General features: G+C 37.0%; 4 protein-coding genes across 4 annotated transcripts; 1 reads left to right on the top strand and 3 right to left on the bottom strand.

Moving 5' to 3' along the window:
- Positions 1-156: 156 nt before the first annotated feature.
- Positions 157-4,394, top strand: LOC100892671 (probable E3 ubiquitin-protein ligase HERC4). The gene is made up of 4 exons (XM_030991391.1): positions 157-335; positions 847-1,021; positions 1,381-1,489; positions 3,275-4,394. The coding sequence occupies exons 1-4, from the start codon at positions 193-195 to the stop codon at positions 3,520-3,522; spliced, it is 675 nt and encodes a 224-aa protein (XP_030847251.1). The 5' UTR covers positions 157-192; the 3' UTR covers positions 3,523-4,394.
- A 2,292-nt stretch (positions 4,395-6,686) lies between these two features.
- PMAR1 (paired class homeodomain repressor) lies at positions 6,687-8,299 on the bottom strand. The gene is made up of 2 exons (NM_214508.2): positions 8,029-8,299; positions 6,687-7,341 (listed from the first exon to the last, which is right to left on the bottom strand). The coding sequence occupies exons 1-2, from the start codon at positions 8,224-8,226 to the stop codon at positions 6,826-6,828; spliced, it is 714 nt and encodes a 237-aa protein (NP_999673.2). The 5' UTR covers positions 8,227-8,299; the 3' UTR covers positions 6,687-6,825.
- A 4,705-nt stretch (positions 8,300-13,004) lies between these two features.
- LOC753166 (paired box protein Pax-3-B) lies at positions 13,005-15,623 on the bottom strand. The gene is made up of 2 exons (XM_001177748.4): positions 14,030-15,623; positions 13,005-13,648 (listed from the first exon to the last, which is right to left on the bottom strand). Exons 1-2 carry the CDS (start codon positions 14,225-14,227, stop codon positions 13,133-13,135), a joined length of 714 nt encoding a protein of 237 aa, XP_001177748.1. The 5' UTR covers positions 14,228-15,623; the 3' UTR covers positions 13,005-13,132.
- Positions 15,624-15,742: 119 nt separating this feature from the next.
- On the bottom strand, positions 15,743-21,298 carry LOC576540 (histamine N-methyltransferase). The gene is made up of 3 exons (XM_776839.5): positions 20,812-21,298; positions 18,809-19,126; positions 15,743-17,248 (listed from the first exon to the last, which is right to left on the bottom strand). Exons 1-3 carry the CDS (start codon positions 21,026-21,028, stop codon positions 16,890-16,892), a joined length of 894 nt encoding a protein of 297 aa, XP_781932.1. The 5' UTR covers positions 21,029-21,298; the 3' UTR covers positions 15,743-16,889.
- Between the last annotated feature and the right edge of the window lie 619 nt (positions 21,299-21,917).

The following is a 21,917-nucleotide window of genomic DNA, read 5'->3' on the forward strand; positions in this document are numbered from 1 at the left end:
CTTTAATATCACATTCCGAAGAAACATAAATTGGGAGAAATATTTTTTTTTACTTAAACAATTACAAAACTTGGTTTAATTTAGTTATTAACTGTAGCTGGTTGCAACAGATGACTAGAGAAATAATACGACTCTATTTTAACAATATTCAGCCCATCCAGTTTCAAAGATCTGAAACTGCTAGATCCCGGGATGGCGAAGAGCATGGAAACATTGCTAGAGGCGAGTGACGATGAGCTCTCCGACTACAGATTTACAGTGGATGGACCGGTGAACGAACCGGAGATCGAACTCAAACCAGGAGGCAAAGACGAGGTCGTGACCACTGCAAATGTGTAAGTGTAGTACGACCCAGTCAGAAAGATTTATACCGTTGTGTGTTTTAACATTTTACATTGGACATGTCGATGTGGTCGTGGAAGTAGATCAATCGTGGTTCACTTTGTCTTGGAATGTAATCAAAAAAACATACCTATATTGTTTATGACACATTATCTACATTAAATTCCTTTCTGAATACTAGTTCTAGAGTTATCAGATTATAAATTTCATACTAACGCAAAACATCATTTCAAAACAAATGTCACATTACATTTGGAGTTTATAGCTTAAATTTTAAAAGTTAAAAAATGCGTTTCTTGTATTAAATTAAGCACTCGATTTCGAGATTTCCACCCCTGTATTGATTTTGGTATCCTGAGAAGTAATTTTGAACAATAAAAGTGATGCTTGTTAATAAAGACTGCGTTATCTTTACTCTCGTGTCCAACAAAACCATGAAAATGAAGTGAATCCTGAGGTCTTGTGTGTAATGTGTAATTCATTCTTCTATTTTTCGAATCCCAGTGGAGAGTACATTGAGCTTTGCGCCAGGCATTACACACCATCCACCCAGTTTGATATATTCAGTAAGAGTTTTCGGAGCATGTTCCATGGTTTCGGTCTTCACCAACGTTTCGCACCGCAGGAGCTGATGTCATTATTCCAAGGAGGGGAATATGATTGGAAGGCCTTTCAAGAAGTGAGCTCCTCTTCTTTAACATTAAAACAAAATCTTCTCTCATCAACGCACTAAAGAAAAAATCACAAATGTAGAAAATTAATCTACTTCTAACAACATGGTTGCAGAAAATAAACAAAAAATCGTGAATATCTTAAAATAATGCAAAGTTGGTAGGTGCTTTTAGATTTAATAGAAGATAATTTATTTTAAGAAGATAAAGCAAAGATAATACACGCTGTATATTTTAAATTTGTTTCTTGAGAAATAAATTTGAAATTGTGTTTATTTTATGTGGCACAGATCAATTTTCTTTTCTTTGTTGTTGTTAATGTTGCTGTTGTTCATTTTCATGTTTTAATTTGCTCTTCTCTGCACAGAGCTTTGGTTATGATGAGAAAGGCTACACAGCAAACCATCGCGTGGTCAAGATGTTTTGGTCAGTGTTCCATGGTGATCTCACTGAGGATGACAAAAGAGACTTTCTGAGTAAGTCAAATCTTCACTGGTGATCGTTGACCGTCAAAGGCCTAACTGTATATAAATAGACGTACATACAGGCGCGTACGCAGGGGGGGGGGGGGTTTGGGGGGTTAAACCCCCCCCTTTGGAAATTTTTTGTGTGTAAACCCCCCTAAAAAAAACCTAAAACCCCCCCCTTTTGGATTTTTTTTTTTTTTTTTTTTTTTTTTTAATTATTAAAAAAAAAAAAAAAAAAAAAAAAAATTATTCCCATGGCCGACCTAAAAAAGGTGACCTTACCCCCCCCAACGGAGCAAAATGTCAAATTTCCAAATTTCGAGACCAAAAAAAAAAAAAAAAGTGTCCTCTTACCCCCCCCCCCCCCCCCCCCCCCCCGCTTATTCAGCGGTCGGCTGAGTCGTTGCGATTTTTTTGGGACCAAAAAAAAAAAAAAATGTGTCCTCTTACCCCCCCCCCCCCCCCCCCCCCCCCCCCGCTTATTCAGCGGCTGGCTGAGTCGTTGCGAAATTTTCGGACCGATTTATAAATGTTAAAACCCCCCCCCTTGAAAAAATCCTGCGTACGCGCCTGCGTACATATAACACAGTACTGTATGCAAAATAGATTATAAAGACGATCAGTCACTTCGTCGTGTTTGAACGTTTGACGTTGATAATCCCTTTTAAAACATCCTGTGACGACAAATATTGTGCTGCTTTGGCATCTTTTTTGTCATTTTGACATGCATGGTGTTACTTTCAAGACACTGATAGTGTCACTATGACAAGATGATAATAATCTAGTCATGTCTTTCGCTCTACATGTTTCAGGGTTTAAAATTCAGAAAACAATTTTTCCATACCAGATGGGGTTCACTAGCTAAGGTCATTCGTATTCTGAAAGATTCAACCCATCCTTTGTGACGTTTGTTTAGGGATTTTTTTGTGAAAAATTGATCCATTAGAGCGGCACACCCCCGTATGTGTGTGAGTACCCCACCCCCCCCCCCCCCCCGGGTATCACGCGAAATTTGTTTTGTCCCCGATTCCATCTACATGTCCAATAATACAGTAATAATATGAGATAATTCCTGAAGGTGATGGGAATGGGGGGGGGGATACGGTAAATGTATTTTGATACAAAGTATCATTATAAACACTGAACATGTATTTTAGTTGCTAATGTTGATATTTTACTGTACAGTTGAAACATTAATTAAACTTGGGTTTGAATGCTTTAAAAACTCATTACATAACTGTAATAGACGCTCTCTTTAATATGAGTAGATTATTGTACTCGGTTATGATTCATAAATTGTACTTTAATGTGAAATATGATTTTTAAAGTGATTAACATTATTAATAAACGAATATTAATTTTAAATAAACAGTCATTAATGAGATCATGTGATCATATAGTTCAAATTGTAAACTATGATTTGTTGTTTTGAATTAAGAGTGTTGATTCTATAAAGATTAAGTTTAAATTATTGAAATGACCACTTGGTGATTATGATTAATGTTATATACTTTGTAACCGTGTGAAAAAAAGAATTTCCATTCATTAGGGAAATAAAACAAATCATCAGTCATCAATCAATCATAATTCCGAAAATAAAATAGGGTTCGTTCTCCGAAAATTCGTAATTCTGAACAAATTATGCAGGGTTATATGTAATTTTCAGAATTATAAACATTCAGAATCATGGAAATTGTGAGCCCTATTTCATTTTCCGAACTACGAACCTTCTGAATTGTGAACCTTTCGAGTGAACAGTACCGATAAATCATCTTCTATGTGAATTGTTTTCAGGAGTCTTGACGGGTGCTGACCATGTCTCGATTGGTGGAATCCAGGAGGTTAGACCTAGGATGTGGCCCATGGGAGGAGACAAAGATTGTAGGGGGAAACCCCCGAAGGACATGTGCCCGGAAGTGAATACATGTCATGGTTTCATCGTGCTCCATCTCCCGATGTACAGGAAAAGAGAGCATCTCAAAGAACGACTCATGAAGCTAATAGAGATGAAAGGGCATGGATTTCATAAAATACCAGAATAAACCTTGGACTGCCATAGACAATTTAACAGTCTCATATACGGACATTGACATAATATAAATCTAATTTCTTAATCAAAGAAAAGTATTCAAACCTGGTTGATGAATTGTAATGTTGGGTAAATTGCAATATAATTTGTATTATGATGAATAAATAAATTGTATAAAATCGTATCTGTTATATACGGTGGCACTGAATTCGGTCACAACGACAAACCGATCTATTTTGGGCCATTGGGAATAATTTTGATTGGTCTGTAGTTGGTTAGGTATTGGTTTCGTTGGTGTGACTTAGCTTCGACAACATACGATATAAAGAAAAAATGGAATATATCAAAAAGCCTGTCATCTTCTGCATCATACATAAAGAACATGATCAACCACTATAACAGTTGTAGTTCTGTACATAATTAGATTTCTATTATTTAGTACATTCAGTCAATTTTTGTTTTCAAAATGGTGTATTTTGTGTAGTTTTATGCATTTTGAATCATGACATTCAAATGACTATCCATTCAAGTAGTCTGAGGTTGAGGATATGGTAGTTATTCAGAGATTGAATTTTGTTGTTAGTTTCCTCATTCATTAATGAGTGCGCTTCGCTTTAAAAACGTACACATTTAACGAAGGCAACAAAAAGGCGACTATGAGGATGATGAGGATAAGAACAAGATAAAGACAAAGTTAGACACGTTTTGGTTGCCCTTACAAGATGCTTATTCACTTGGGAATAGTTATATTTCTAGTACTTTGGCACAGCTAGCAGAGCACACTGACATAATACATGTAGTTGAATACAATCAGCTAGTTAATGAAATTGAGGTTAGCAACAAGTAAAAGTTAACCAGAAAACAGACTACAGAAATTACTGCATTTTCCCAGAAACGGATCCGGTTATTAGATATACTAACAAACAATTCAATTAGATTTGATAAAATAACAAAATGCTGTCAAAGATTTCTTGTCTTGGGTAAATGTTATGGATATAAATGGATAAAAAATATGTAAAAATATAACTAATTTTGATTATTGCGAATGGAATCATAGTTTTTAAGACAGAATGTATAGCAGCAATACCCCGACTTTATTATGATAAAATAATTCCAAATGTGCACCGAAAGCCTTTATCTTTCTCTGCGTCGTACAGAGTACGACACTAGACAATCATTATAAGCTGATGGCGTGCTGTAAGTGTTGTATATTCTTGCAGTTATATCGTTAAACTAGTAATCAATATGAAAATATCTTTAAATAATTATTTCTTTATCTTTTATTTTTCTCCACAATGAGCCATGGAGTGTTTTGTCAGACATTATAGAGGCGGTTTCTTCACTATGATTATTATTATTGTATAAATGTAATCATGGTGGAATGCAAAAATCAACATTATTTTTCATTTTGGGATAAGAAATCGTAATTTCTTTTTGTTTTTGGTTATTGGGGAAAATTAAAATTAAATTAAATGCCACATGGTCAACTGAAATTCGATCTTTGTAGAAACTTGTAGGTTTTTTAAACATACAGGTTAACTAAATATGTTTGTCCTACCTTTGTCAACGTTTTCCATGAACTTTGTCTTTTTATATTCGTAATCATGATAAATATGAATTTTAATTTAATTGCGTACATATTATAGGCGAAGAAGAACTTCCTGGAAAATACTCTTTCATTTTCTGGGACACCAGCCTACATTCTCGAGGCTAAAAATGGAAAGGGTGTTTCTAGATCTTAACATCTTTTACGCGAGAAATTATTGTTTTCATGATATATTATTTCTTCTCAAATCGGAATGGCGACATTGTGATCCCCTTCTACTCGATCCACAAGTTAATTACATTTTTTTTAATCTGCAAACTTTACACTGCAGTTGAAATGATTAACCTTAACATTAAAAAGAGTTTTCTTCAGTTTAAGACACGAGGCATTAGTATTATGATAATGTCGTTCTGTACGGCATTACAAATTCCTACATTATTTTTATTGTGTGTGCAATACCTAAGGGAAATTGTAAACAACTTTCACTGTCATAAGGAGGGAGGGGTGGGGGGGGGGGGGGGAGAAGGAACTTTGTCACGAAATAATTGGAGGAAAAATTAGGCCAGGGGGGCATATGTCCTACTGCAGGATCTGTGTTTACATATTCGACATGTTATAACGTTGGTTTGTAGGTTCTACATACATGTAGGATCATAGTACAGAAATTAATGTTCAGTTTGTACGTGTGACACAATCGCAACTACTTTTGAAAAGATCAACCTAAAGAAATCACACGACCATTAACAAAGACGTATTACGTAATACCAACATGATTTCTAAGGGATATACCATAGGGTATTGAAAATGAATCTGATCGGATTTGTTTTCAAAAGTAGTTTATGATCGCATCATGTAGAACTTAAAAGTTGGCTTAGTTTTTTTACAAAAACGATATGGAAATCCCATAATTAGGGCTCCTGAGACAGAAATCTTATTATTGTATAAATCTAGCTATTTCTTCGATATCCTTGATAAAAATGACGTTGTCTTTTCACACGCCATCTTTTTATTTTCTTTATTTTCCTGCCTCTGTCGTGTCTTCGCCATTAGCCCATTTGTTTACGAGGGGGTATGCCCCCACAACCCCCCCCCCCCAAAAAAAGAGATAAATTGAGAGAGAGAGAGAGAGAGAGAAGGGAGACAGGGAAGGAGAAGAGTGAAAAAGGGAGGGAGGAGAGTGAAAGAGATGGGGGAGGGGGTTAGATAATGAAAGACTGTAATAGAGATAAATGGATAGAAAATATAGAGTATAGATGAAGCGAATGACGAGGAGAGATGAGAGAGAGAGAGAAATTTCATCTAGATATATGATTTATAGAGAATGGGAGATACGAAAGTTAAGATAGAGAGTTTAAGATCATGAAGATAGATAGATATAAAGATATATAGATTGATATAGAGAGGGAGGGAGGAAAGATAGATTGCAAGCGGGTAAGGAGGATTATTGAGGAAAATATGTGATTATATAGTATTAACAACAATAATGCACAATCGCTTCGAAATAGCGTTCTCAAAATACGTGTCACTCACAAGCACGATTAAGTCATCAGAATCATACTAAATACCTTTCAAACATCAGTAACATATACATCTTCTCCATTAAACTACGCAAAAGAAAACAAAGTAAAGACTTTTTTGACAGAGATATGACATTTTATTCAATTGCAACTTGGGATTACATAAATGAATGCATCGTTGACCGTGAAGGCAAGATTAGTATATAATAATAAGAAGATCCATTCAGAGTTCATGAGTCGATGCAGTCAAGGTCTAAAGGTTGACGTAGAAGACGTACGGATGATAACCCATCGGTGTGGAGAATGAAGACGGTGTGCGGTAAAGATGCTCTGCGTTATACCTGGATTTAGAGGGAGAAGGAGAGCGGCTGCTACGAGAGAGAAAGTCTACTGACATCAACGGACTTTTGGCGCCCTTCGTCGAGTCATGTGGTGACTTATGCTGGAGCTGGATGACGTCATGGTGCAAGTGGTGTCGACCCGATGAAGGCATCGTTGAATCGGATCTCGATCGACTGCTTCGAGAGAGAAAGTCAACAGAGAACGTGGGAGAAACGGAATTCATCTTCTTGGTAGGTGGTGTGGTCTGGTCGACCTCAACGGTGTCGCACGATCTCTTCCGCTTACGACCGATGACGGCCAAGTCGATAACTCGGGCTGGTTGAATGCGAGGATGGTCGATGTCGTCTTTCTTGATGACGGGTTGATGAGCAGAGCTTGAAACAAGAGAGGCTCGACGGAGACGTGCACGACGATTCTGAAACCAGACCTGAAAATAAGCAAAACAAAGAGAATGGAAAAAAATCTTCAATTATCAACTATCAACAAAATACAATTAATTTCGACGTTTCATAGCACATTCTTTCGTTCAGATAACTACAGCTTCTCTAATTTAGAATAATCTTCAACAGTGGCAGAAGGAAAGCATTTTGAAATAACTATAGCTAGCTTATACTAAATGCGAGGATGGTCGATGTCGTCTTTCTTGATGACGGGTTGATGAGCAGAGCTTGAAACAAGAGAGGCTCGACGGAGACGTGCACGACGATTCTGAAACCAGACCTGAAAATAAGCAAAACAAAGAGAATGGAAAAAAATCTTCAATTATCAACTATCAACAAAATACAATTAATTTCGACGTTTCATAGCACATTCTTTCGTTCAGATAACTACAGCTTCTCTTATTTAGAATAATCTTCAACAGTGGCAGAAGGAAAGCATTTTGAAATAACTATAGCTAGCTTATACTAAGTTAAGTATGTTGTAGGCCTATATCATAATAATTATCCCGTCATTCCAAAGACTGAAGCTATTTTTTAGTAAACGAGTAAGTCTCAAGTCACAATAAGAAAGGACAGCTTTCAATCTAAATCTTTGTTTCACTTAGTTATTGATACAGTATTTGCTTTAATATATATTATTTTCAGTCGTTGCTAATAAATAGAAAGATATTTACCAGTATTCTGTCTTCTCCAAGTTTCAGACTTGAAGCAAGTTGATCTCTAGCAGTGATACCAGGATACTGGTTGTCGTTGAACGCGGTCTCTAGAATCTGTAGCTGTAACTCAGTAAAGACGGTGGGACGTCGACGACGAGGGCGTTTGGTAGGAATGCTACTCGATGACACTTGGGTGATCATGGTGTAATCTGCCATTCTGATAACTAGTTGGAACGCGATTGATGATAGGTGATTACTTGTTTGGAGCGAATAATTAATCTTGTTGATTGACTTAGCAGCTATTAGCGAATGATTACCATGAGTACAGAAACCACTTATCCGCTCTCTGCAGCGTTGACGCACTTTTCTATTGGTCATTTAAGGTAGCCAATAGGATTAAGGGAATGTGCCCTTTTAGGAAAGAAGTACTTTGAATTGTGCCGAAGATAAACAGATCCTCCTGATTCGTCAATTACATAAGGAGAGATTAGAGACACAATAACTCGTCATTGTGACCGCGGCGTTTCAAAGCGCCAAAGCTGTCTTTCATTAGAAACTGTCAGTCTGTGTCTTTCCCAATCATAGCTTTATGAATGAATGGAAATTTGGTGTTAGAACAAGAAGTATGATTCTCGATAAAAAATTGCAGTTTGTGTAGGCCTATCATGGAAAATCAAATTACATAGTAGGCCAAATCCTTCACCGTCAATTACATTCAATGTGACAATCACAAATGAAATAGAGTCAAACATCGAAACTATGTTTTATCCACAATACGGTATTTTACGAAAAATGTATAATTTTTTACATGTAGAGCCTAAGGGACTGAAATTTGTTCACTTTAATAATCAACATACATTTTGATCATTTTCTATAATACAATGTAGTAAAACAAATTAGGATAGTATACGCGCTTTACATCATGTATCTACTTTACTGACAAAAAAGTGTAATGCTTGATTTTACGATTAAGCGCTATATAATGATGCACACGATAATCGTGACGAAGTATAGAAATCTCTAATATAAAATATCTTAAAACTAATTTAGTAAACAATATTTTTTAGGGGATTTTTTTTTTCTTTCTCTCTTTCTTTCCTTTTTAAAATTTTTAGTTATTCTCAAAAATACGAGCTCTGCTTTTTGATTATCAGTTTTCTCTTTTCATTTTAAATTCGACTCAATTTATTATATGCTCACATATTCTGTGTATGTTTTTATTTATTACTTATCGACATTTAAGATTGTATCATTACAACCAAGTTTCAACTTGTATGTTATAATTGCAAATGTCATTTGATATTCATTTGTTTTAATGGTTTGATTGAGTTATGAAAATAATATTGTTTGAATTGAAAAGGTCTCAGTCTACATTTCTCAATAGTTTTTGTTAATTTCAGCCTAATTTGAGTAGAAGATCGCTTATCAATGTTCACATTAAGAAACTCTACAGCTAGTTTGCAGTGCTCACTTGTAAATCTTTCTCTAGTTAATATATGCATAATATACTGATTTTAACAGTTTGACAAGAAACAAAAGTACTGCTCGGTCGCTTTGCTCACACGCTTGTACAGTTATGGCGACATTTTTGAGCGGGGCGCAATTTCATTTTTTGTCATAATCCCAACATACGCCGTTCACGCGGGGAAGAGCGGGAAAGAAAGAAACTAAGATTTTAGAAAAAAAGAGAATGAGAGAATAATAGGGCGGAGAATCAACAGAGACACTACTACTCTTTTCACACTGGTTTTGCTTAACCCCGTACTATGCTTAGCCCCGTACTATCCTTAACCCCGGACTATTTTTTTGGCTTTTCATACACGCTGTTTCTAGTCCCGTACTAGCGCCTATTCCGGAATAAGAACATTCCCGCTGTTCTCACTGCATTTCGTTAACCCCGGATATCGTGTATGTTATGATTGGACATACTTCGCATCTGGCAAGCTGCGATACGCTCCATTGCGTAGTACCGGACTATTTTTTGTTTCTGTTCTCATTCATTTGCTTAGCACCGCAATTGCGGGGTTAGCAGGAGTTAGCACCACAATTGCGGAGTTAGCCCTGCTATTTTGTAGGGTTAGTTAACCCCGTACTATAGGTGGGGTTAGCCAACTTAAGCCCACTTTGGTAAAAACCAGTCTGTACAGAAAGTGGAATAGGCTTAACCCCGTACTATAGGTGGGGCTAAGACCCCCCCCCCCTTAACCCCACCTATAGTACGGGGTTAAGCAAAATATTGCCAGTGTGAAAACAGTATACATGTACGAATTAAGGCTGATGAACCGGATAATCACTACGATAGAGAAAGAAAGTGATTGACAGTGGAATACAGGAAGAAAGAGGCACGTGTAACTGTGAGGAGGAGTGTCTTATTCAAGAACTTTAGCCAAAGAAAGTGTGGATGAAATTAAAAGATGGAAAATGAAGACAGAAAGACAGACTAAAAAAGTAACAGAGAGAAGGTGAGAGAGGCAGAGAGAGTGGGAAAGGGGAGATTTCAAGAAAGGAAACGCAGAGAAAGAAAGCGATGAACGGATAGAGAGAGAGAGAGAGAGAAAGAGAGATAGAGAAAGAGAGAGAAATGAGTAAGAGAGAGATCGAGATACAGGGAAGTGGTATGAAGAGATCAAAAGGGAAAGAGAGAGAGAGAGAGAGAGAGAGAAAGGGGGAAAATGACACGTTTGAACAGAAGGAGATTGATAGATATAGGGAAAGGGAGAGGGGAGATAAGACACTCAGTGAGTATGACAGAAAGAAATAAAGACACAGTGAAAACAAGAAAGATAGAGAACGAACTTCAAAATTACATTTATTAGAAGACTTTGCAGTTATTAAAGAATTATCACAAGATAACTATGTACATTTAAAAATTAGCCTTCATCCAGCTTTCTGCCCCGTGAATGCACTTTTCTTTTGGTCAATTAAGCTAACAGGACTATTTGAAGGTGTCCATTTAGGATGAACTTCTTTGACTTTTGCCGAAGATACCGGGTGGGTATACTTTTTTTTTAACAGATCCTCCTAATTTGCCAGGTATATTAGGTCATTTAGTTTAATCCAAGCTTTATTCTATTGTATAGTAGATTAGGACCGCGGCACGTCAGATTGGCAACGTCATCTTTTACTTTCGATTGAATTTGACCGCTTACGCTAACGACTCTACTATAGGAACGTTTCCAATCTTTTAAGGGAAAGAGACCATTTATTAATCCGTATTGTCTGTAGTGGTAGAGGGCGGATATGGCTTTTGAATGGAGCTTTGCTTTAGGGACTTACGATTTATTTGATCTCAGAATGAGATGGGCCGCTCCTTCCAATTGATCCGCCTTAACACAGTATTGGTATTCTGCTACATATTCTAATAATATATCGAAATTATTTACATTTCCAACATAATGAAAATAAAGCTGTCCATAATTAACCCTAAGGATGACCTAAACCTATCATGCATTAAAATGATGTTCACTTACATTTAATATCTTATTAGGCTGATTAGCCGTCTTCCTGGTTTGGGACGAAAGAGAAGCAACATGACTGTAATATGAGATGAAATAGATGCGTCATATAATGCGTCATAAGACATTGTGACATCATTGTCATTTGATCCAGATTATGATAGAAAATGAGACCAATCACATGCCCAACTAGAAAACACTATACTTCCTGTCAATAATTTATACGCCCCCCCCCCGATCCCTATTATGTTATAGATAAATGATAATTGGTTCTCATTTACCAAGAGTGCACCCCCGGATAACCACCCCAGTCAATTACCCCCTAGAACAACTACCCCTAGGACAACTACCCCCGGACAACTAACCCCAGACATCTACCCCAGACAACCATCATCTAGGACACCTAACCTCCGGACAACTATCCTAGGGGGTAGTTGTCCTAGGGGGTTGTCGTCCTAGAGGGTGATTGCCCTAGGGATAGTTGTCCTAGGGGATAGGTGTCCAGATTCGAAGTACTACTACAGTGTCACGTTAACACTGTATAGACAATGGAAAGGTATTCATTAACAATGTATAGAAATGGCAAAAATCTTACAAGGAAGTGCCTCTAGGGAAAATTTTCAAAATTGCTACTTTTAAATAATTTAGGAAATATAATATGTATATAATTTGTATATTTTTGTTCAACTAAAGTTTATTAACGAAACGCACTCAGAAATCAAGGAAATACAAAATAATTATTCTTTGTAGTATATTAGACTTTTTGCTGAATGTCAATTAGAAGTAATGAAACAGATGTTATAAGAGACAGAAACTGAATAAGTATGGAAGAAGAAAAAACGAAATTGTGAGCAAATAAAACAATGGAAGCGTTCTAAAGGACCCTTATTTTCAAAAGAAGAATAGAGAAGATAGAATAAAGAAAAGAGATACAGAGAGAGAAAGAGATAGAGAGAGAGAGTGAGTGAGAGAGAGAGAGAGAGAGAGAGAGAGAGTCAGTGAATGAAAAATTATAATAGGGAAAGTTCAATAGAAACAGATAGGATAAATGAAGTGAAACAGGGAGGATAAATGAAGTGAAATAGAGACAAAGAAGAAAGAGAGAGAGAGAGAGAGAGAGAGAGAGAGAGAGAGAGAGAGAGAGAGAGAGGAAAAGAAAGAGAATAGGGAGAGATCAAGATAACTCAATTAGATATATATGAGATATAGAGAATGGGGGAGAGGAAGGAGAAGACAGAGTTTGAGATCATGAGGATATGCAGCTAGTATATTATATAGAGAAAGAGGGAGATGGAGAGAAAGAGGGTAAGTAGGAAAAAAGACGAAAAAAGGAGATTATAGTATTTACAATTATAATGCACAATCGTTCAAATCAGCGTACTCAAAATATGTGTCACACACTAGCACGAATGGTTCATCGGAATCACAAACACAAGACACACGACCTTTCCAACATCGCTAACATGTTCAGCCTCTCCAAAGTACACATTTTTTATATTCAAAAGAAAGAATAAAATAACGACATTTTTAACAGATATATTACAATTTAACAATTTATTCAATTGCAACTTATGATTTCATAAATGAATGCATCTTTGGAAAAGGCAAGATTAATATATAATAAGAAGAAGATCCATTCAGAGTTCATGAGTCGATGCAGTCAATATCTAGAGGTTGACGTAGAAGACGTACGGATGATAACCCATCGGTGTGGAGAATGAAGACGGTGTGCGGTAAAGATGCTCTGCGTTATACGTGGATGTAGAGGGAGACGGAGAGCGGCTGCTACGAGAGAGAAAGTCTACTGACATCAATGGACTTTTGGCGCCCTTCGTCGAGTCATGTGGTGACTTATGCTGGAGCTGGATGACGTCATGGTGCAAGTGGTGTCGACCCGATGAAGGCATCGTTGAATTGGATCTCGATCGACTGCTTCGAGAGAGAAAGTCAACAGAGAACGTGGGAGAAACGGAATTCATCTTCTTGGTAGGTGGTGTGGTCTGGTCGACCTCAACGGTGTCGCACGATCTCTTCCGCTTACGACCGATGACGGCCAAGTCGATAACTCGGGCTGGTTGAAAGCGAGGATGGTCGATGTCGTCTTTCTTGATGACGGGTTGATGAGCAAAGCTTGAAACAAGAGAGGCTCGACGGAAACGTGCACGACGATTCTGAAACCAGACCTGAAAATAAGCAAAGGAAAAAGAATGGAAGAAATCATCAATTAAATATAAAAAAAGTGGCAAAAATACAATTAATTTCGACGTTTCATAGCACATTCTTTCGTTCAGCTAAACTGCAGCTTTTCCAATTTTATATAATCTGCATCAGTGGCAGAAGGAATGCATTTTGATTGAACAATAGCTTTAATAAATTAAGTATATTATATATCATAATAATCATCCTGTCATTCCGAAGGTTGAAGCTAGTTTTTAATAAATGGAGGAAGCCTCAAGTCAAGACAGAAAGGACAGCTTTCAATCTTAATCTTTGTTTCACTTAGTTATTGATAAGGTATTTCTTTTAAATATATATATATTGCTAATAAGTAGAAAGATATTTACCAGTACTCTGTCTTCTCCAATTTTCAGACTTGAAGCAAGTTGATCTCTAGTAGTGATACCAGTATACTGGTTGTCGTTGAACGCGGTCTCCAGAATCTGTAGCTGTAACTCAGTAAAGACGGTGGGATGTCGACGGCTAGGGCGTTTGGTAGGAATGCTACTCGATGACACTTGGGTGATCATGGTGTAATCTGCCATTCTGAACTAGTTGGAACGCGATTAAGATAGGTGATTGCTTGTTTAGAGCGAATTAATCCTTAACTCTTAATAATCCTTCACTCTTCCCCTATCACAGCTTTGTGAATGAATGGACGTTAGAACAAGAAGTCTGATTCTCGATAAAAAAATGCAGTTTGTGTAGGCCTATCATGGAAAATTAAATTACATAGTAGGCCAAATCCTTCACCGTCAATTACATTCAATGTGACTATCACAAATGTAATAAGGTAAAAACATCGAAACTATGTTAACTATGTTAAGTAATGCTTGATTTTACAATTAAGCGCTATGGTGCACAACATAATTATAATGACGAAGTATAGAAATTCCTAATTCAAAATATCTTTAAAATAATTAAGTATACATTATTTAGTTTTGGGATGTTTTTCTCTCTTTCTTTCTTTCTTTCCTTTTTTAAATGTCAGTAATTTACAAAAATACGAGCTCTGCATTTTGATAATTGGATTTCTCTTTTCCTTTATTTATAATATGCTCATATATATTGTGTATGTTTTGATTTTTTACTTATCGACATTTAAGATTGTATTACAACTAGGTTTTAACTTGTATGTTATATTGCAAGTATTATTTGATATTCATTTGTTTTAATGTTTTGATTGAGTTATGAAAATAAAATTATTTGAATTGAAAAGGACTTTGTCTATATTTCTCAATAGTTTTCGTTATTTCAAGCCTTGTTTGAGTAGAAAATAGCTTATTAATGTTCACATTAAGTAACTTTATAGCTAGTTTGCAGTGCTCACTTGTAAATCTTTCTCTAGTTAATATATGCATAAGATACTGATTTGAACAGTTTGACAAGAAACAAAAGTACTGCTCGGTCGCTTTGCTCACACGCTTGTACAGTTACGGCGAATTTTTTGAGCGGAGCGCGTTTTCATTATTTGTCATAATCCCAACATACGCCGTTTGGGCGGGAAAGGGCGGGGAGGAAAGAAACAAAGAAATAAAAAATGGAATGTGAAAATAATAGGGCGGAGAATCAACTGAGACACTACATGTACTAATTTAGGATGGTGGCTCGGAGGATCACTATGATAGAAAAAGCAAGTGATTGACAGTGGAATACAGGAAAAAAGGGGGCACGTGTGAGGAGGAGGTCGTCTACGAAAACTTTAGCCAAAGAAAGTGTGGTTAAATTGAGATGGCAAATGGAGAAAGAAAGACAGAATACAAAAAGTAAGAGAGAGAGAGAGAGAGGGGGAGAGAGAGAGAGAGAGAGTGGGGAAGGGGAGATTTTAACAGAGGAAACACAGAGAAAGAAAGCGATGAACGGATAGAGAGAACGAGAGAGAGAAATACAAAAGAGAGAGAGATATACAAGAAAGTGGTATAAGAGACCAAAAGGGAAAGGAAGGAAGAGAGAGAGAGAGAGAGAGAACAGATGGAGATTGATAGACATAATTATAGAGATAAGACACACACAGAGTAAGACAGAAATAAATAAAGACACAGTGAAAACGAGAAAGGTAAAGAACGAAATTCAAAATGGCATTTATTAGAAGACTTTGAAGTCATTAAAGAATTTCCATACGATAACTATGTACATTAATAGATAGCCTTCATCCAGCTTTCTGCCCCGTGAACGCACTTTTCCATTGGTCAATCAAGGAAATCAACAGGACTATTGGAAGGTGTCCATTTTATACGATGAACTTCTTTGACTTTTGCCGAAGATACCGGGTGGGTATATTGTTATTCAAAATAGATCCTCCTGATTTGCCAGGTATATTAGGTCATTTAGTTATTGTATAGGAGATTAGGACCGCGGCACGTCAGAGTGGAAACGTCATCTTTTACTTTCGATTGAATTTGACCGCTTACGCTAACGACTCTACTATAGGAACGTTTACAATCTTTTAAGGGAAAGAGACCATTTATTAATCCGTATTGTCTGCAGTGGGACAGGCGGATATGGCTCTTGAATGGAGCTGTGCCGTAGGGACTTACGATTTATCTAATCTCAGAATGAATCGGGCCGCTCCATCAAATTCATCTGCCTTAACACAGTATTGGTATTCTGCTACATATCCTAATATTATATCGAAATTATATTACATTTCAACATAATGAAAATAAAGCTGTCCATAATTAACCCTAATGATGACCGTACATCTATCATGCATGAAAATGATGGTCACTTACATTTAATATCTTATTAGGCTGATTAGCCATTCTCATAATTTGGCAAGAAAAAGAAGCAACATAACTTGAAATAGATGAAATAGATCATCATAATTCGCTATAAGACATTTTGACATCATTGCTCCATTTGCTTCAGATAATGAAAGAATATGAAACAAAATGCATGCCCAACTATAAATCACTATACTTGCTGTTAATGATTAACACGTATCCCCCGCTCCCTATTAATATGTTATAAATAAATAACAATTGGGTCTCATTTACCAAGAGTGCAGCCACGTAAAGTACTACTACTGCTCTTCACGAGTGCCCTATATTTTATAGTACTTCCCAGAAATCTACATTCTAGGCCCCACCGCAAAAATTTGAAATAGTTACCTCCACCTATACTCTTCATTATCGTATCGATGCCCATTTAAGAGAGGCAATAATATCCAGATATCTAATCAATTCAGAATAAATGTCATGACTTTCTTTATAAGCAGCACGACGCTTTAGTCATGATCATAGCCTTGCAATTTGTTCCGAAGTAGAGTTTCCCATCATCGCCTTCAGTTGACAAAGATTTCATTAAGGACATCGTTTCTTTCTTGATGTCGCTCGACGCCGTCTCCCGAAAGTACGCGACCTCTGTCAGAAAATCAAGAAGTTTGCCGCCTTCTTCTGACGTTTCGTCGAAGCAGGAAGTGACGTTGATTTGGGCTGGAAGGTCAAAGGTTACGAGAGGCCGAGCTTTCGCTTCGGCGAATTGAGCAGTCTTTTCTGTGAGTCGAGATTGAGTGTTCTCCTCTTTCCATGACAAATTGTCAAGGAACTTGACTAGTGTGTTGTCATCTGTTTGTCAAAGAGAGAGAGAGAAAGAGAGAGAAAGAGAAGGAAATATATTTGTTGTATAGATAGAGCGAGATATATTATACGCAAAGATTGACCATTTTCAGTGTGTGTGATTAACATAAAGACAATAATTATGCTTGTAAAAGGAACAGAATTTAAAATACAGTCATAACCAAATAACAAATTGAATTCAACATTTCATATTTTGATAAAATGTATTGAAGCCCGTCTGTACTAGTTTGGCCAGGGGTATTACATCTCCATGCAAGGTTACTGACAGGTGGTTATCTCATCATATCAGTTCTCCCTTAACATAAGAAAAAGGGAATCATGGGGACCAACAGGCACCGATTAGGCATTGTTTGCTTTATATAGGGCGCAAGTAGCTATAAGTAGTGCAGTGGGGCTTTAAATTGAAAAATTATCAAAACAAAATTTAAACAAAAATTTAATTTTTTTACATTCTACAATTTTAATTTAAAGAAATACAAAAATGCCCAGCAGTAAATAGTAATTTTAGTTGAGGTGTTATTTACGGTTGGGAAAATGATAGTGGGTGTATTTTTGATCATGTGACACACTTTTAACCAATCAAAAACCAATAAAGTTTTGATGCAGGATATAATATTTAAACTTGAGTAAGACCCAGGGGATTGAGAGGAAAGAGTATCAAATTTGATACGGTAAACGTGAACGTGAATTTATTGCTTATTGGAAAGCGAGTTTGGATCCAGTGAGTTTAAGAATCCGACCATTAAGTATTTACTCTCATTCAGGGGCGTACGCAGGATTTTTTCAAGGGGGGGGGGGGGTTTAAAATCTGGCCCAAAATATTTTGCTCCCGAAAATTTGAAAATCGCGCCGGCCGAAAAGTCGCTCAGTGGGGGGGGGGGGGGGGGGGGGTAAGCGGACACTTTTGTTTTTGATTTTTGGTAGTCCAAAAAAAAATCGCAACGACTCAGCCAACCGAAAAGTCGCTTAGTGGGGGGGGGGGGGGGGGGGGGGGGGGTAAGCGGACCCTTTTTTTTTTTTGGTCTCGAAATTTGAAAATTGGACTTTTTTTTCGTTGGGGGGGGGGGGGGGGGGTAAGGTCACTTTACGTTAGCCGTGGGCATAGTTTTTTTTTTTGGTCTCGAAATTTGAAAATTGGACTTTTTTTTTCGTTGGGGGGGGGGGTAAGGTCACTTTACGTTAGCCGTGGGCATAGTTTTTTTTTTTTTTTTTTTTTTAATTTAAAAAAACAAAAAACAAAAAAACAAAGGGGGGTTTTAGTTTTTTTTTTTTTTTTTTGTTTTTTTTTTGTTTTTTTTTTTTTTTTTTGGGGGGGGGGGGGGGTTAACACACATAAAAATACCAAAGGGGGGTTTGAACCCCCAACCCCCCCCCCCCCCCCCCCTGCGTACGCCCCTGCTCTCATTGGCAACTTTAAAAATCGTCTGACTTTTTTTGTTCAGAGCAAAAAAAGGGCTCCTCTGAATCAAAGTTTTTGTCGGGAAAGATCTTATGCATGACATTGGGCCATTCCCTTTTGTACATTAATTAGAGAAGCTGCGAACCTACCTGAGTTTGCTATGATCATCAAAGCTCCCCCGTCTACCAGAAAGTCGAGGAGATGTGACATAGAATCCGAGAAATCTTCAAAATAATACGCTGAGTGGATAGCACTGATGAAGACGAATTTGTTCTTTAAACTTGTAGCATCTCGGCAAACTTCGGAAAATGTCGTGTCCTTCCAGTCAAACTCGATGTCGTTCAGTTCGTCGTTTGAGTGCACTTTGTTCTTGAATTGCTCAATGACGCTACCAGGCTCAATCACCGTGTACCGAAGTTTCCCGAACTTCTGCCGAAATTTACCGATGATTATACTATCCATTGATCCTGAATAAGTAAAAGGGGTGTATTATTGAGACTGACAACAATTATGGTAGCATAAAGCTATTTCAAAGATATTTCTAATCATCTAATCAAGTTTAACAATTTTGGATGGCTTAAACAATTTTGTATTATTTACGTGAAATGACGAGATCTTTTCTGTTCTGAAATTGTTTGCTTAACTGTTCATATGTTCATATTATTGTACTCTGTTTCTCGTATTATTGTAATGCACAAAGAAGACGAAAGATGCGTGGCTGATCTTCAACGAAATGGAGTTAAGTCTTTTGTCAACTCTGTTTGTTGCTACGGCAGGCGGCAAGTGAAAACGAACTCTTTTGATCAAATTATGGAAATGCAAGCATTACTTTAAACAAACAGAACTTTGTTATTCCTGGCTCTTTTTTCCTGATTGAGGTGTCATATGAAAGGGCAGAAATTTAACTTTCTAGAAATGTGATTTTCTCTTTAAAATTTAGATACCACCCGCCAAATGACTTTTTGGTTTTCTCTCTTCAAATTGCTTTTAATCACTCATGCGTGAAATATGCATTATATGAGTTGCATCAAATGAATGAGGAAGGTCTAAGCTTTCCAAATATGTGTCATTTATTAATTATACTTTAAGTTATGATAAAACATCGATAATTCTCGGTTTCGTTTTTTCTGGGACGCGCTGTATATTGTTATCCACTGGAGGTGATAATGTTTTTTTCCTTCGATATGTAGGCGGTCTGCCGTTCGTGTGACGTGGTCTTTACATGGACATGTGTTAGGTCCATGGTCTTATTATGTACCTCTAGGAGAATGAGGGTCGTTACGGATAGGTTCATACTGGTCATTCACTTGATCATTAATTATTGACTTTGTCACAAATCAGCTTTATTGTCCTAACCATTTTGATCCGTATTCTACTATATTGGGTGTAACTTAAATAATTTAAGTTACACCCAATCCTGGGTCTAAAGTTACGTTTAAACTAAAGGAAAACGTATAATTCAGACTAATTTCCTTTGTTTAAACCATATTTCTGAAGGATAAAAAGCTTAAACGCAGCTTCGGATTTAAAGTTTAGTGGAATATGGGCCTGGGGGTTCATTTAACAATTTATTGTTAACATGACACCCCCCCCCCTCCCGATATACTAAAATTCAATTCGAATAATCGGTACAATACTCTTGAGATACATACATTAACATAAAACAATGAGTTTTAACAGTTCGGTACGTAACTGAAGAATATTTCAAGCCTTAATTTTAAAGAAGAATGCATCACATTTATAATAATAATAATAATTATATTTAAGATTTATATAGCGCTGGTATACAAGTACAGTTTCTAAGCGCTTTACAAAACAAGTGAAATAAAAAGTATGTTTGACGAATGAACGATATTTGAAAAAAACTTTATCTCAACCAAAGTTCCTGTAAGGTATAGAAGCTTGTGTCGGCAGGACAAACATTTGCAGGCACCTTAACCCTTGTCAGTCGTTGTGCTTAACAGTGTCTGTAATGTAAGACTATTCTGACAGCATACTGCATATGGTCTGTACTTTAGCTGCTCCAGACACAGACAGGGACTGTCAGATCTAGGCTCTACATAAGGCTTTAAGAGTGGTGATAAACTGTCTTTTTAGATTCATGTGCCGGCAGATTACCCCTCCCCTCCCCCTTCCCATATAAAGTACATACCATCTCCAGTGCCGACGCCCATGACATTGACCTCCAGACTTGATGAAAACTTTTGGGCGATCTCGTCGATGACCGAGTCGTCGAGATCGTCTCTGAGCCATGAACGAATGACAGCGACGTCGCCTGAATTGGGCCAGAAACCTGTCATGAAAGTGTCTTTGTAACGATCGAGGTCTTCCATTATACTCGTCATACCAGCAGGGAGATTGTTATTCATCCTCGAGTAACGGTGTCAAAAACGAGAACAAAAATGAAGTCGCTTTGATGTAAGTTGAATAGTTATACACTTATGATAAGGGCAATTCAATGAGAGAAAACTTCAGAAGTGATTATGGTTTCTAGAACCGCTCTGTGTATCGGGCATCAGAATCTGATGTAATTTCCTTTAGGTATAGCCTACATGACTTGTTGAAGTGGACAGCCTTGAAGTGCTTATACAACCCGGTAAAACCTTGCCATTGACTACGGACCTAAATAACCTAACAATAAGATCGAATTCAATGTTATTAAGACTTTGCTTCCTCTTATGTAATCATTCTTTGACACAAATGCGGGCAAGCCTGCATTTTTAATACAGGGTCAGTGTACATGATGGAGGAGGGGGTAAACTATGTCACAGAACAAGACAGTCTTTATGAAAAGGTTTTGTCGTAAGTTTTTGTGTCAATTTCAATGAATGAAAATGTTAACGTTTCCATTGTTTCCATTTTGCTTATTCAATTGCATTGATTCAGACTGTAAAATGTGTGAATGCGAAATTGGTTACATGAACAATAGTTTTAAGGCTAACAGGAGTTATATATGAGGTGTGTATACATAATATTAACAGGTATATGTTGATCCTGTTCAATGATGTTACGATTTTATTCCAGAGCGACCAAAGTTGAAGTTAAACTGAACAATAGAAACGATCCATTCTTTCTCTAATATTCATACCCCGAACTATCCATCTGCAAGTATATGCAGTAGCGTGAATTCAGGACTCACTTGCGGGGGGGGGGGGGGGGAAGTGTTACAAGTTTGATTATGACAAGCAATATATGTTACAATCTTATAAGAAATAAGTATGATTCATTCTCGGTACTATTTTACTCAGAAATACTCTG

The sequence above is a fragment of the Strongylocentrotus purpuratus genome, unplaced genomic scaffold (assembly GCF_000002235.5).
Source record: "Strongylocentrotus purpuratus isolate Spur 01 unplaced genomic scaffold, Spur_5.0 spur5_scaffold_2, whole genome shotgun sequence".
In the NCBI taxonomy this organism is placed as follows: Eukaryota; Metazoa; Echinodermata; class Echinoidea; order Camarodonta; family Strongylocentrotidae; genus Strongylocentrotus; species Strongylocentrotus purpuratus.

What these genes read in the sequence shown, in the direction of transcription:
- PMAR1 (NM_214508.2), bottom strand. Translation starts at nt 8,226, where the DNA reads ATGGCAGATTACACCATGATCACCCAAGTGTCATCGAGTAGCATTCCT. An exon ending in TTGGAGAAGACAGAATACTG is followed by an intron (nt 7,342 to 8,028) that starts GTAAATATCTTT and finishes GCTTATTTTCAG; the next exon opens with GTCTGGTTTCAGAATCGTCG.
- LOC100892671 (XM_030991391.1), top strand. Translation starts at nt 193, where the DNA reads ATGGCGAAGAGCATGGAAACATTGCTAGAGGCGAGTGACGATGAGCTC. An exon ending in GTCGTGACCACTGCAAATGT is followed by an intron (nt 336 to 846) that starts GTAAGTGTAGTA and finishes TTCGAATCCCAG; the next exon opens with TGGAGAGTACATTGAGCTTT. An exon ending in ATTGGAAGGCCTTTCAAGAA is followed by an intron (nt 1,022 to 1,380) that starts GTGAGCTCCTCT and finishes TTCTCTGCACAG; the next exon opens with AGCTTTGGTTATGATGAGAA.
- LOC753166 (XM_001177748.4), bottom strand. Translation starts at nt 14,227, where the DNA reads ATGGCAGATTACACCATGATCACCCAAGTGTCATCGAGTAGCATTCCT. An exon ending in TTGGAGAAGACAGAGTACTG is followed by an intron (nt 13,649 to 14,029) that starts GTAAATATCTTT and finishes GCTTATTTTCAG; the next exon opens with GTCTGGTTTCAGAATCGTCG.
- LOC576540 (XM_776839.5), bottom strand. Translation starts at nt 21,028, where the DNA reads ATGAATAACAATCTCCCTGCTGGTATGACGAGTATAATGGAAGACCTC. An exon ending in GGGCGTCGGCACTGGAGATG is followed by an intron (nt 19,127 to 20,811) that starts GTATGTACTTTA and finishes TTACTTATTCAG; the next exon opens with GATCAATGGATAGTATAATC. An exon ending in GATGATCATAGCAAACTCAG is followed by an intron (nt 17,249 to 18,808) that starts GTAGGTTCGCAG and finishes TTTGACAAACAG; the next exon opens with ATGACAACACACTAGTCAAG.